At 42.5% G+C, this 16,125-nt stretch overlaps 2 protein-coding genes across 2 annotated transcripts; one reads left to right on the forward strand and one right to left on the reverse strand.

Moving 5' to 3' along the window:
- Positions 1-6,120: 6,120 nt before the first annotated feature.
- Positions 6,121-6,735, forward strand: LOC135199695 (submandibular gland secretory Glx-rich protein CA-like). The gene has a single exon (XM_064227850.1). It carries the CDS (start codon positions 6,121-6,123, stop codon positions 6,733-6,735), a length of 615 nt encoding a protein of 204 aa, XP_064083920.1.
- Positions 6,736-10,034: 3,299 nt separating this feature from the next.
- On the reverse strand, positions 10,035-12,080 carry LOC135199696 (trichohyalin-like). Its single transcript, XM_064227851.1, has one exon. It carries the CDS (start codon positions 12,078-12,080, stop codon positions 10,035-10,037), a length of 2,046 nt encoding a protein of 681 aa, XP_064083921.1.
- Positions 12,081-16,125: the final 4,045 nt, after the last annotated feature.

Here is a 16,125-nt window from a genome sequence, read left to right on the forward strand (position 1 = left end):
GGGTGATACGTGCAAACAGACCAGACGTGACGTTGATTGACAAAGTCAAGAAGAAAGTATCACTCATTGATGTCGCAATAACCATGGGACACCAGAGTTGAAGAGAAAGAGAGGGAAAAAATGGATAAGTATCAAGATCTGAAAATAAAAATAGAAGGATATGGGATATGCCAGTGGAAATCGTACCCATAATCATAGGAGCACTAGGCAACGATCCCAAGATCCCTGAAAAGGAATCTAGAAAAAAACTAGAGGCTGAAGTAGCTCCAGGACTCATGCAGAAGAGTGGTGATCCTAGAAAACGGCACACATAGTAAGAAGAGTGATGGACTCCTAAGGAGGCAGGATGCAAACCCGGAACCCCACACTATAAATACCACCCAGTCGAATTGGAGGACTGTGATAGAGCAAAAAAAAAAAAAAAAAAAAAAAAAAAAAAAAAAAAATAATAATAATAATAAATTTTTAACCACTCGAGCAATCATACCCATCACAAATTCACGCTCACTTTGCAACACAGATAAAAGAAGTTTAAAAATCAATCATAAGCCGACTTATAAGCTTAATTAAAAAGGCATGCAGATATGGATTACGCATACGGACAGTAAATATGTAGCTTGCAATTACATTAACCTTTACGCAAATACGCACACCATTTTTCCTTTTACCTGGAATCTACGGTCTAATTCAAGTCCTGTTCTGACTGACTTAATTGGACCTAATTTAGTTAATGGCTGTAGTCGATGGTACATTTCATAATCCTAAAGAGAAAGTTCACTGACATTTCCACCGCGATTTCTTTTCCGAGACTTTCACTCTGAACTTTTTTAACTTCTTGGGGGGGGGGGGGGGGGGGGGGGGGGGGGGGGGGGGGGGGGGTGGGGGGGGGGTTCCTCAAGACGGGGTTTATCTTACGGCACTCGGCAAGTCTTTTGCTGTGAGGTTTAAACTTTGGCAACAAATTCTAAGAAACGGGTATTGAAGGCATGCACATTTTCTAAAGTGGACGAGAAATATACCGAAGGTTATCGAAGTCATAATATTATAAAAATAATAAAAAGTACCCGACACACCCCACACCATTTTAGGAACCACGATAAAAAAATCGAGTTTTAACCTCCTCTCGCGCTCTTCCCCCAAACAGCCAGACCTTGCAACAAGAAAGAAAAAAGGGAAAATGAAGTGAAAAGATGACAATCTACGATGAATTTAAAAAATATTATTAGCACAAAAATATTTTTGTATTGACAAGAAAATAATCAATTCTGATGAAGGACAGGCTTTAGATTTGCCAATCTTTATAAATACTCGTATGTATGTAAATGTTTTATGCAATAATACACACATTCACTAACATACATCATATATATACATACATTAATGCATACATACACACAAAATGTATGTGTGTATATAATATATACGTATATATATATATATATATATATATTATATCTATATATATACCCATAAATATATATATATATATATATATATATATGTATATATATATATATATATAATATATATATATATTATATATATTATATATATATATACAGAGAGAGAGAGAGAGATGAAGTTCATCCAAAGCCAAACTCACAGAGGAGCCGAGATTTGCTGACATCTGCGGAATAAGTTTTCCTTTCGCCTCTCTTTGCCAGACTTGTTTTTGGAAGCATCCTTTATCCCGTGTCTCTCTTTTCTGAGATGTTTCCCTGTCGGCGATTTTCCTCTGAATAAGTCTCAGGATTTATCTCGAAAAGTTTACTCTTCGTTTCAGTCACCTGCTTTCTGCAACTCGGATCACTTTGTGGAGAGGTGACCGGCTCGAGTTTTTTCCCAATAATAATAGTTAATAATACAGCAGTTTTCACAAATAATAGAATCACAGGACATGACCAATTAAATAATTAGGAAAAATAGAATGAGGCTGCTATAATGAACGATCATTTCTGCATTGTTGCAATGCAATTTGATGAAGATGCATGGACGCTCTTTAATGCCTTTGGAAACGATTTAGTCTTTAACTGGAAAGACACCTTACTTATAAGTTACAACCGTACTTATGAGCAGAGACCTTAAAAAAAAGTAAAGAATTCCACAGATCAGAATACGTAGACATCGACACCTGAATGAAGACTTATACTTGATGACCGATAGTTTAATTTTTTTGCCTGTAATACTATTGACTTATATTGAGTATAAATAACAGCTGCTAACACGGGCAATATTTCCTTTGTTCTTGTCACAATTAACTCAAGTAACAAACATCAGGATACGACGGGTTTTATGCGATGCGTCTCCAACGTTCTGCTGAATGAAGATGACATCTTGCATTTGCTGAATTATCATCAACATATCATTATTAACAAGCGATGTATATTCTGGTGCTTTGTGCTTCTTATCTGCATAACTATGGCAAGCGGATTACCTACATGAGGGTATTAAAGCATTCAGAATACCACTCAGACACCAAAACTGCTATGAAATCTCTCTCTCTCCTTTGGCACAGGATTTGACCATGAACATCTCATACGTCAGTTTGTATTTCATTTCCTTTGATCAGAATCACAGCGACTTTGAGAACTTCAAGTTTCAGAACTTCCTGTTTCATACCAAAGTTTGAATCTCTCTCTCTCTGATACACATGTGCTCATTTCAGGTGGTATATATTGACAACCTCATAGTTTCTCTCATTAGTTACTTCGTTAAACATCAGGAATTACGTAAGTCACGTTAATCGATTGATTTTTTAACCAATCCTAAACACGGCCTTTGACATATTAACTCTTTAATGAGACGGCACTTACTTTTAATCCTTTGTCATACTGCTAACTTCTCAGAGATTCGAGACAACAATTCATCTCAAGATTTCTATGACAACGAAAAAGTTGATCTATTGAATCAAATATGCAACAACTGAGGTCACTTTGTTGTCAGCCTTGTAGGTCATAATGACAACGTTGGAATTTTAAATATTTTTTCTTACGATTACATGTAATGCGTTCGTCAGTTCTAAAGTAAATTTTCAAGATAAGCTTTCCAAGGTATTAAATGAACTAAAAATGGCAATTTTTTCTCTGATTATATGCAACAGATTTGGTCATCCTAAAGTTTTACCTTCTGGTGAAAACTCTGAATTTTCACAAAAGGGGCAAAATAAACCGAGCCATCTGACCCCCGTTCAGTGCCACAAATATGATAATATTCATTTAGTGCCTCGCCCCTTATGATAAGTGACTTTAGAAACTCTTGAAACCGAAGGAGACTGTTTGTAGTACCACTACATGAACGAGCACACCATCATTCCAGGACCCAAAACAGAAGTGTCAGTTCATGGCATAAATATCTCGGCACTGACAGTGAGACCCACTTTCTCTCTCTCTCTATTGTAACATCTTTTTTCTTCCCAGCTGATACCCCTGCAACTTCTAATGATGTAATTAATACTACCTACTACCGTAAATAATAATAATAATAATAATAATAATAATAATAATAATAATAATAATAATAATAATAACTGACGAATATTTCTATGTTAGTAGATTAATTTAGATTCCAACAAAATTAAAATTCTCAGAATTAACACCACATTCTCCAACGCGCACCCCCCCCCCCCCCCCGCCCCCCCCCCCCCCTCTCTCTCTCTTAATGAATTCCTCAATTAAATTCTTTACAAAACGAAAAGTGGTAACCCAAGTGTTATTTCTCTTGAGAGTTTATCAACCTAACAAAAAAAAGCCATATTTATTGTACTATCTGGTTTTTTCAAAACAACATTATAAATTATTCGAAGGGGAAAAGCAATGTGATACACTCACTCGCAGTGAGATAATTGGATTCACATTAATTATGCGAAAAATGAGAGAATTGCTGAGCTGGCTCCCTTCTATTGGGCGAACATTGACCCGGAATGGAACGGGGTCAATGTCACACAGCTGTTTCCTCTCGAATCCGATTCAAGGCCGATAATCTTATTAAAATGGAGATCGCCCTTTTATAACTGCATTGGCATAACTTGCTTTCATTTGTTAAAAGAATATTCGCGAACTGGTAATAACCACGATTATATCTAGATAACTTTTCTTCAGATAATAATAACCTCTTTATTGTCAATTGCGAAAACGAGTTTATTAAAAGAAGTAACAGAAGACAGAAGATATATACATTGATCTAATATATAATACTATCAATCAACTAAAACGATCATTACCAAATAGTGAACACAAAAACAGGAACAAAGAAAAAAAAAACAATACGTTGACGATTAATGGCTCTGTTTAACTTTAAAGGAACATTCCTATTTCCGTAAAGGCCTCAGCAGTAATTTCGTAAATTGTGATTATTCAATGAACTGATGTTCATGGGTGTGAATTCTAATCCCCGTTAAGGGGCCTTCTTTCTTTTGCTTTCAAACTTAAGTCTGTATAATTTCTTCGCAGATTTGATAATAATATTCTTAACAGTTCGATACCTACTGACTAGACTCAACTGTGACTCAACTTCTTTAATTTCATCAACTGAATCCAAACTGAATTGGTAATTTCTAAGTCTAAAAAAAAAAAAAGCAAGAAAACGCTCATTTTCATTGGACAGTTTCCTAAATTCTACCTAATTCATTTTGCATGAATGCAGTGCAACATGAAAGCAAACAATTTGTAACCATTTAAAAAAAATTCAGATGTTTAACTTTTGGCATAAAAATGAGTTGTTGTCTTTTAATCAACAACACCAAAAATAAAGAATCATGTTTACCTAAAATACAGCAATGTATAAAACTTTTACCTCAATGAAAATAAATACACCCATACCAGTAAAAGCAAATAGACTTGCACGATATTTCATATAAACAACAAATATCAAACCCGGTTTCATTCCAATAAAAAGCTTCAGCATAGCCACTTATTTGACAACAATCTTTCGAAGTCAATCAAAAACATCACTTTAATGGCATCCCATTTGATCGAACGAGCTGTCATTACGAACGAAGATAATATCATTAGGGCCTATGAAAGCCTCCATCATGGCCTTTTAAAAATAAGTTTGATTATTTGAACCGTAATTCAATACACAATCAGCATCAAGAAAAGAAAACAAGACGAGCGAAGACGTATCATTAATGCAGAAATCGCTCTGTTCCCACAAACACCTACACCCACACCTACACCTACCCCCACACACAAAGCCCCATCCCACACACACACAGCTAAACTCCACCCCCGACCCCACCCTCCCCCCACCCCACCCCTCCCCCCCCCCCCCCCACACAACACCCAAACACCATCACACCCACTCTACATACACACACACACACACAGACATACTCTGTGTGACGAAAGTGACACATTGTAGTAGTATTTTGTTTATTTTTGGAACAATGGGACTCATTCAAGATGAAGCGTTTTGCAGCTACCTGAGGTTCACTCTAGTAGCTTCTGAGAATTTGTAGTAAGTGTAAAAGTCTGTTGACCATTCATGCATGATTGTGTTTTGTGGGAAACAGGTCGTCAGAATTCTCAAGTAGGTGTCCGAGGACATCGATCAGTATGTGACATTTTTTAATTAATGATTAAAACCTATGAAACTGGGATAAAACGATAGCATCCTAGTATATAATTCAAACAACGAAACACGGTTAGTCCATTAACAGCTAAGAGAGAGAGAGAGAGAGAGAGAGAGAGAGAGAGAGAGAGAGAGAGATGGCTTATTCTACAATCTAATAATGACTGGAGGCAACCACCAGTCACCTCCAACCAGTCCACCCACATCCAAACAGGAACCATCGGTGCCCAGGGCGAGGTCACCCACCAGGTCCAGATCCCAGACAATGCCAGCACCTATAAACAGTTCAGGGATCAGAAAGTATTAAACTGGAGGCAACCCCCAGTAACCTCCAACCAGTTCACCCACCTCCAAACAGGAACCAGCAGCGCCCAGGGACAGGACACCCACCATGTCCTGATCCCAGACAATGCCAGCACCCATCCACAGCTCAGGATCAGAAAGTATTAAACTGGAGACAACCCCCAGTAACCTCCAACCAGTTCACCCACCTCCATACAGGAACCAGCAGCGCCCAGGGACAGGACACCCACCATGTCCTGATCCAGACAAATGCAGCACCCATCCACAGCTTCAGGATCAGAAAGTATTAAATTGGAGACAACCCCCAGTAACCTCCAACCAGTTCACCCACCTCGAAACAGGAACCAGCAGCGCCCAGGGACAGGACACCCACCATGTCCTGATCCCAGACAATGCCAGCACCCATCCACAGCTCAGGGATCAGAAAGTATTAAACTGGAGACAACCCCCAGTAACCTCCAACCAGTTCACCCACCTCCAAACAGGAACCAGCAGCGCCCAGGGACAGGACACCCACCATGTCCTGATCCCAGACAATGCCAGCACCCATCCACAGTTCAGGATCAGAAAGTATTAAACTGGAGGCAACCCCCAGTAACCTCCAACCAGTTCACCCACCTCCAAACAGGAACCAGCAGCGCCCAGGGACAGGACACCCACCATGTCCTGATCCCAGACAAATGCCAGCACCCATCCACAGCTCAGGGATCAGAAAGTATTAAACTGAGACAACCCCCAGTAACGGCTCCAACCAGTTCACCACCTCCAAACAGGAACCAGCAGCGCCCAGGGACAGGACACCCACCATGTCCTGATCCCAGACAATGCCAGCACCCATCCACAGTCAGGATCAGAAAGTATTAAACTGGAGGCAACCCCCAGTAACCTCCAACCAGTTCACCCACCTCCAAACAGGAACCAGCAGCGCCCAGGGACAGGACACCCACCATGTCCTGATCCCAGACAATGCCAGCACCCATCCACAGCTCAGGGATCAGAAAGTATTAAACTGGAGGCAACCCCCAGTAACCTCCAACCAGTTCACCCACCTCCAAACAGGAACCAGCAGCGCCCAGGGACAGGACACCCACCATGTCCTGATCCCAGACAATGCCAGCACCCATCCACAGCTCTGGATCAGAAAGTATTTAAAATTGGGAGACAACCCCCAGTAAACCTCAACCAGTTCACCCACCTCCATACAGGAACCAGCAGCGCCCAGGGACAGGACACCCACCATGTCCTGATCCCAGACATGCCAGCACCCATCCACAGCTCCAGGGATCAGAAAGTATTAAAACTGGAGACAACCCCCAGTAACCTCAACCAGTTCACCCACCTCCAAACAGGAACCAGCAGCGCCCAGACAGGACACCCACCATGTCCTGATCCCAAGACAATGCCAGCACCCATCCACAGCTCAGGGATCAGAAAGTATTAAACTGGAGACAACCCAGTAACCTCCAACCGGTTCACCCACCTCCATACAGGAACCAGCAGCGCCCAGGGACAGGACACCCACCATGTCCTGATCCCAGACAATGCCAGCACCCATCCACAGCTCAGGGATCAGAAAGTATTAAACTGGAGGCAACCCCCAGTAACCTCCAACCAGTTCACCCACCTCGAAACAGGAACCAGCAGCGCCCAGGGACAGGACACCCACCATGTCCTGATCCCAGACAATGCCAGCACCCATCCACAGTTCAGGATCAGAAAGTATTAAACTGGAGACAACCCCCAGTAACCTCCAACCAGTTCACCCACCTCCAAACAGGAACCAGCAGCGCCCAGGGACAGGACACCCACCATGTCCTGATCCCAGACAATGCCAGCACCCATCCACAGCTCAGGGATCAGAAAGTATTAAACTGGAGGCAACCCCCAGTAACCTCCAACCAGTTCACCCACCTCCAAACAGGAACCAGCAGCGCCCAGGGACAGGACACCCACCATGTCCTGATCCCAGACAATGCCAGCACCCATCCACAGCTCAGGGATCAGAAAGTATTAAACTGGAGGCAACCCCCAGTAACCTCCAACCAGTTCACCACCTCCAAACAGGAACCAGCAGCGCCCAGGGACAGGACACCCACCATGTCCTGATCCCAGACAATGCCAGCACCCATCCACAGCTCAGATAGAAGGAATAACAGAAAATATCATGGAACTAAAAATATCAGAAAGAGCAAGCAGAGGTAGATTAATAGTGCCCAAAACTATACCAGGAAAAATAAGGAAAGCACACAGGACATTAATCCACTACGCACCAGCATCGATAATGCAGCGTCTATTCAATGCGTTGCCAGCTCATCTGAGGAATATATCAGGAGTGAGCGTAGATGTGTTTAAGAATAAGCTCGACAAATATCTAAACTGCATCCCAGACCATCCAAGATTGGAAGATGCAAAATATACCGGAAGATGTACTAGCAACTCTCTGGTAGACATTAGAGGTGCCTCACACTGAGGGACCTGGGGCAACCCGAACGAACTGTAAGGTAAGGTAAGGTAAGGTCAGGGATCAGAAAGTATTAAACTGGAGGCAACCCCCAGTAACCTCCAACCAGTTCACCCACCTCCAAACAGGAACCAGCAGCGCCCAGGGCCAGGACACCCACCATGTCCTGATCCCAGACGATGCCAGCACCCATCCACAGCTTAGGTATCAGAAAGTATTAAACTGGAGGCAACCCCCAGTCACCTCCAACCAGTCAACCCACCTCCAAACAGGAACCAGCAGCGCCCAGGGCCAGGACACCCACCATGTCCTGATCCCAGACAATGCCAGCACCCATCCACAGTTCAGGGATCAGAAAGTATTAAACTGGAGGCAACCCCCAGTAACCTCCAACCAGTTCACCCATCCCCTCCAAACAGGAGACCCCAGCACCCAGGGCAGGACACCCACCATGTCCCTGATCCCAGTACGATTCAAATCAAGGAATCCAACAGCTTAAAGTACAGAAGTATTTAAACCCTGGAGGGCCACCCCCAGGTCACCTCCAACCAGTCCCAACCCAATGCTCCAACATGAGGAACCATCCAGCTCCCAGAGCCAAGACACCCACCATGTCCCCTTATCCCAGCCATCCCATCCACCCACACAGTTCAATGGGATCGAAAGTAAATTAACTGAGCACACCCCCCCCATTAACCTTCCAAACCACTCCATCCAGGCTATAAACATGGAACCAAATCGCCAAGGGCCCCCAGGTCACCCACCATTGCCGAATCCCATACCCATTCCCAAGCACCCATCCACAATTCAAAGGGATCAGGAAAGTATTAAACCTGATTCAACCCCATTCACATCCAACGCAACATCATCCAGCCCTATAAAACAGGGTCCAGGCAACCAGAATCCGCCCGGGCCAGGACCATAAGAAAAAATAAAACCTCAAACGCCAAAAAAAAATAAAAAGCCCAAAAAAAACGAGAAAAAAAAAACAAACAAAAAGCAAATAAAAAAAAAAAAACAGCCTAAACCAAAAAAAAAAACGAAAGAGAAAAAAAAACAACCCATAAAACCACAACAAGTTAAAAAAAAAAAAAAAAAAAAAAAAAAAAAAACAAAGGGACAGAAACAACAGATAAAAACAAATAAAAACAAACAAAAAAAAAAAAAAGAAAAGTACCCAGAAAACAAACGACAAAAAGAGACCAAATTAAAACAGGTGGAAGGAGCAAGGACCAAAAAAGACTCGAAAAAAATAAACCCAAACAAGCAATAAAACAAAAAAAAAAAAAACCCATAAACCAACCAAAAACAAAGTAAACCGAAAAAACAACAGCAACTCCGGGACAATACCCCCCAAAAACGAAAGACCTAAATAAAAGGACTGAAGGAATAAAGACCAAACACAAAACTCCACGCAATGTCCTGATCCCAGGGAACCATGGCCAAGCACCCATCCCAGTTCAGGATCCAGAAAGTCTTAAACTTTGAAGGCAACCACCCAGTCCCACCTCCACCACTTCCATCCAGTTTTTATTTTATAAAATTTTAAATAAAAAACTTTATATAAACAGGAACCAGAATCGCCCAGGGCCAGGACACCCACCATGTCCTGATCCCAGACGATGCCAGCACCCATCCACAGGTGATGGATCAGCAAGCGGTAAAACTGGAAGCAACCCACCATTGGAGGAAACTCCAGCAATCAAGGTGTCCTCCTCCTGACAAGTTGGGGGAAACTCGCCAGAAGTTTTTTTATTTGACTTCTCGTCAGTGATTCACAACTTGCACTCCTTTTTATTTTTTCTGATGTTAGACTACAAAACAATTCCTTTTCTTTCCTAAATTGCATCTGCTCTAACATAAACTCTTGTTCCCTTTCTTGAAGTGCTTCGATTTGCTCTTGCAGGAGCCTCTGCTTTATCTGGAAGTTTTGTTCCTCTTCCAGAAACTTGCTAGTTTCCTCTTTTAAGGATATCTGTTCTAATTCCATTTGATTTCTATTCTTCTCAATAATTGCCATTATCTCACTCAATCTTTCAGTTAAATTCATTTTTTCTCTCTCGTCGATCTCTTTCCAGTGCAAGTAGTCTGTTCTCTCTGAGTGGAAGGCTTCTATTTCCTCTGCGAGTTTTTCCTTTTCTATGAAAAGAATTTCTGTTGCCACTTTCAGTTCTTCTTTCTCTTTCAAGAAGTCTTCTTTTTCTTTGAGAAAACTTTCTGTAACCTCTTTTAATTTATTTTTCTCATGTAAGAAGTCTTCTTTTTCTTTGAGAAAACTTTCTGTAACCTCTTTTAATTTATTTTTCTCTTGTAAGAAGTCTTCTTTTTCTTTGAGAAAACTTTCTGTAACCTCTTTTAATTTATTTTTCTCTTGTACGAAGTCTTCTTTCTCCCTATAGAAGTTCTCTCTCTCCCTATAGAAGCGTTTTCTCTCTTCACTGAATTTATCTCTCTCTTTTACGTAGTCCAAGTCAACGCTTTCTATATTAAGAGCCTCTCTTCTATAGTGACTGTCTTGTTTCTCATTATTTATGTAAATCCCCTTTGGGGTGAAGGATATGTCATCCTTGGGAATCACAAATGTGGTTGTCCTTTCCAAAGTGGTGATTTCATCCCCTTCTTCTGCCTCTTTTGGGCTAACTTTTGGAATCAGGACTGGGGATGACCTCTCCATAGTGATGACGACTTCCTCCTCTTCTGCCTTATCTTCTGGGCCAACTTTTGTCATTGCAACTGGGGACGATCTCTCAAAAGTGGGAATGACTTTTGGGACAACTTTTCTTTGGCAGGCACATTTCTGAATCTTTTCCATCTCGGTCTCTATGTTTTTTCCTCGAGCTTTTGTCAGGAGATGGATGTGTAGGTCCAGATGCGCTCTCATGTTGGCGTTGTCCTTTCTAAACCCGAGGAGTCTTTTACGCGCCTTCAAATCAATGATCATTTGCCTAGCGTGGGCCCGATTCTCGCCTTCTTTGCGGGCCACTAGTTTAATGAGTCCCCCAAATGACTTTCGTAAAGACTGTACTTCTATATCACAGTCCTCTGACGCTAACGCCTCTCCTAATGCGAGGTAGTCCATACTTTCATTGTCTTTCCATTCGTGGACGGATTTGTTCAATTGTCTAAAATCCTCACTCATTTTGTCTATCCTGTCCACAAGGCAATCAACTAGTGTTACCAACTGGATTCCAGTTTCTTTGTCGAATTGCCTTCCGTCTGTTATGGTAGTAGCCCTTGGACTATCATCCTCCAAGACTTCTTTCTCGGGCTCCTCGGGGCCTTTCATCATCGGTCTTTTCAGCATTTCGATATCTCGATGGAGGCGTTCGACATCTTTCTGAAGTCCTTCCACTTTGGCCTCCATCAGCGCCTTCTCTGCAGTCTGCATCTCGCAGCTGCGTTCCAGCTCCTCGATTCTTGTTTCCAGATTTCCCTTCCATAGTTCGTTGTCTGAGAGTTCCTGCTTCTCCTCCTCCTTCAGCTGAGAAGCAAAAGATTCCTGCGTCTCCTTCTCTGTTTCTTTCTCCATCAGCTCTTCCATTTTAAATTCGGGGACAGAATTGTTGTCTCCATAGCTAATTTCCTGTTTTGACAGTCTGTCGTCTTCTTGTCTTCCTCTTCTATCCACGATTGCAGCCGAGAAAAGATTATATACCATCAGGAAAACAAATATTATAAACATGAATTTAAATCCATAACCGTCGGATGAATGTGACCCGGCGGCACAGTTCCCTGCGAAGCAGGACATATTGTTAAATAAAGAAACATTTATCATCAACATATTTCTACTATGCTTTGACTCTGCGCCTTGCGCCATGGTTAGTTTCAGGAACTCCGAGAGGGAGCCAGCGAGAAAGCGAGCGACTTCCGGAGCCTGAAGGAGTGATAGAAAAAGACCAAGCGAAATGCAACCTTAATCATAGGGACACAAGGCACGATCCCAAGATCCCTGAAGAGGAACCTGGAGAAACTAGATGCCGAAGTGGCTCCAGGACTCAAGCAGCGAACAAGTGAGAGAGAAGTGATGGACTCTTAAGGAGTCAGGATTCAGGATTCAACCCGGAACCCCACACTAGAAAAACCACCCAGTCGAATGAGTAGACTGTGGTATAAAAAAAATTAATGATTAGTAATAATAATGACAGATTTTAGAACATCTAAACAACAATATCATTGGAAATTTCATTCTTGATTTTAGTCCTCAGAATAATAATAATAATAATAAAATAATAATAATAATAATAATAATAATAATAATAATAATAATAATAATAGAGAGAGAGAGAGAGAAGAGAGAGAGAGAGATAGAGAGAGTTATTGCATATGCTAATTCCAGTTTACAATAAACAAAGTTGTTCTCACTGGTTTGTACGAAGCTTCGTCGGATTCCTTAATGATCTTTTAATTGGGGTTATTGGATTAGGTTCCTCGTTGTTGCCGCAGCTTGATTTTAAAGTTATTATTATTATTATTATTATATGAAGGTAGGAGACCCTCTCTCAAACATATTTTGTTAAAGAGGATGGCAGCATGAGTACATCGGCCAGCTATTAACAAAATATCAGCCCCGATGAGAAGAGAATAAAAAGAAGAATTGAAAAGACCATATATAAAATCAATTCCACTGATGCTGCCATCCTCTTTAACAAAATATTATATATATATATATATATATAATATATATATATGATAATATATATATATATATATATATATATATATATATATATATATATATCTATATATATATATATATATCTATGTATATATATATATATATATATATATATATATATATATATATATATATATTGTTACGTATGAGCCTCGGCCTTGAGCGGGTCAAATACGTAAACGGAAATAGTTGAGGGAAAAAACAGAATAAATTACTTGAACTTACTGTAAAAGGATTTATAGTGATAATTTACTCTAGAGGAAAAGGTTGCCAGAAACTCAGCTAATTACTTTACATCTATTTATTTACAAGAGGCTGCTTAACAGCCTGGGAAAGTAAATGCAACTGGTCCACACGTGGACTAATATCTCTCACAAGAGGAGGATAGTTGGCTCAAAATGAGATTCACGTAAAAGCGGGTTTTCACAATGGTTCATATGTCTTGCGGTAAAGCATCACTTGCGGGCGCCAAGACTTGGACACGTGACTCAGGGAATCTGGAAAAGATCCCAGATTAGACAAGATAAAAAAAAAAAGAAAGGACTTCTTGCACACGTTACAATTATTCAGTTTTCTCTAACACTGGGGAAAAGGAACTCTAATGTTTCATTGAGGTATGCACTGAAGACTTAGTCTTTAACAAGTCACAAGGGTAACCACGTGGCCCGATGAGGACAAAGGGCTTTTGATGTAAGAGGGATACAAGTGAGAATTGAAAATGAAATTAGCAAGAGTCGTCTGGTAGGAAAAGGTGCAGGTTTGGAGTTTACACTTTCTAGACGTACCTTAATTACTTGAGGCTTGGACATGTGTCGTGCTCTGAAGATAGTCCTACCAATGTTTTGGACAGAGGGCTGATGTCCCGTCAGAGGAGGGTGTAGAGGCACGTCTGCCTTGCTTTAGGAGTTGCTTATGACTGAGAAAGATGCTGGTTCTCTGTGAATCACGGGGCTCCCATACACCGCCTCGGACACTGCCTGAAAGTGGTAAATAACCGCCAGCAAATTGGTAAGGAAAATAGGTCTTATTGTAGAGGTCCCTAAAATCCATCTCGAGGCCTAGCTCCTCTCGTGACTTGCCTATCTTACCCTAAGCTTCCGTCAGACCGGAAATTCCTTTCTACCCTCTACCGCGTGTTTTCTCCCAAAATCAGTTGCTTTAGGAGAAGACATGGCTGCTTCTTTTAGAAATAAGATACCTTAAATACTGCTGGGGAGATGGGGCGATCAATAAACGTAGCAGCTCCCCGTTAAGAAGGCATTCACTCCCTTTCGGGCGTGAAGGCCTTGGCTTAAATAAGTTGATCGTCTCGACTACCCAGTTCTCCTACTCTAACTGAAGTTTTTTGAGCAGCGATACAGCTAACTACAGTGGCCTCCCTAACTTATAGGTGGAGATGCTAAGTGTACTAACTTATTGGGTTAATGTAGTCTAGCCTAAGGTTACTTGAAAATTCTTTTTGCTACTACCCAAATGCCCTGGTACTAAATCATTAGCCTAACCTACTCAATACAGTTAATTGGAGATGCAATCATTCCAGAGTGTGGTACACACAGCAGTGATGTGTCGACTGAATTGTTAAAATACATGATGCGAGGAAATGATGCGTGAGGATGATGAGTGATTAGTGGACCAGGATGGAAATGTAATGAGGTAATTATATTTAAGTAAGGGTTAGTATTACCATTTCTAGGGGTTAGAGGGTTAGTTTTACTGGCAGAGATCAGGCTGGCTACCTTCTCTGGGTAGGTGCCAGGATCACTCTGCAAATGAATGTGACACTGTACCCCGGGCACAGGTGTCAAGGAGAGCATGTGGCTCTTTGGTTAGTTTGGTGATTTGTTACGTCCCTTCTTCTTCTTCTTATTCCTCCAGGGCCTGGCTATACCAGTCCTAGGAGTAGACGGAGGCACCGACTCTGGGGTAAGGCCAGAAACGCCGTCAGGAGCAGAGGCAGTGGTAGCCTGAGGGATGTCAGGAGAACACCCTACTTCGGTATCTACTGCAACCATTGTAGAGGTGGAACCTACTGCAGGGGAGGCCCTCACTTCGGCTGCTGCGACAACCGTCGTAAGGGGAAAACTCCAGGCTGACTCCTGGTCGGGCAGTTCCTGGTCATCCAGAGGAGGTGTAAAGGTAAGGTCTGCCGGAGGTTCATCCTCGGGCGACAGTGGTGAGGCCGAAGAAGAATCATGGACTTGGAATTGGCCATGGGCTGCGGTAAGCTCCATGCCTGTTGGAGGATCTCCTGTAGGAGGATCCTTGATAAGGTTAAGCGCCGGCGCTAGCTCAGGGCCAGGCGCAGAGGTCAAGTTCTGTGGTGGCTCTACGTCCAGGCTGGACGGGGCTTGGCACTGCTCAGTGCTGCCAAGTGGCACTGGCAGAGTGTTGAGGTCGACTGGACCTGTGACGGGTACTGGAGGTGCAATACCTCTCAGCGGGCCCTTGGTAATGGGAGACTTCAGGTCTTGCCCTAGGAGGAGGTCGTAACCTCCTGGGAGGTAGCTTGCAACTGCAAGTGTACATACCTTGGTAAGGTGAGGTCGTGCGACTCTCAATTGGACGGTGGGAAGGATCATCTTACTATGATTGATGCCTTCAATCATGATCAGTTGCCGTCTATCGACGGTAGCCCCTCGGGGGATTTGATCTTCCCGTATCAGGGAGATTTGAGCGCCAGAGTCGTCGTAGGCTCTGACGTAGCTTGGCGGATAATGGCTTTGGAGGGGTGCGACGGTTATAGGGCCCTTAGCTGGTGGTCCTAGTAAAGAAGGATTGGTAAACTGCCACTTGCCAATGGCGGGAAATCTGTGATTAGCGCACCCTCGTAATTTGCAGACATGGTTGACCTTTGGCGGCCATAGTCTCGCAGAAACTTGTCCAGAACCTCTTCCGTTTGGCACTGGACTGGTAAGGCCGAGATGGCCCCACAGGTTGCAAAATCTGTGGAGTCACCAAGGCTGGCAGTGTGCTCTGGCACAGGTGAAGAGTCCTCCCTGGCAGGGATTTGATGTGGGGAGGTGAATGAGTCCTCCGTTGGATCACCCTCGAAAACAAGTTTGGGGTTAACTGGTGGGCTTACCTCTTCCAAAGTGGAGGAGGTAGGTGGTGAAATGGT

Source organism: Macrobrachium nipponense, chromosome 26, assembly GCF_015104395.2.
Source record: "Macrobrachium nipponense isolate FS-2020 chromosome 26, ASM1510439v2, whole genome shotgun sequence".
NCBI lineage: Eukaryota > Metazoa > Arthropoda > Malacostraca > Decapoda > Palaemonidae > Macrobrachium > Macrobrachium nipponense.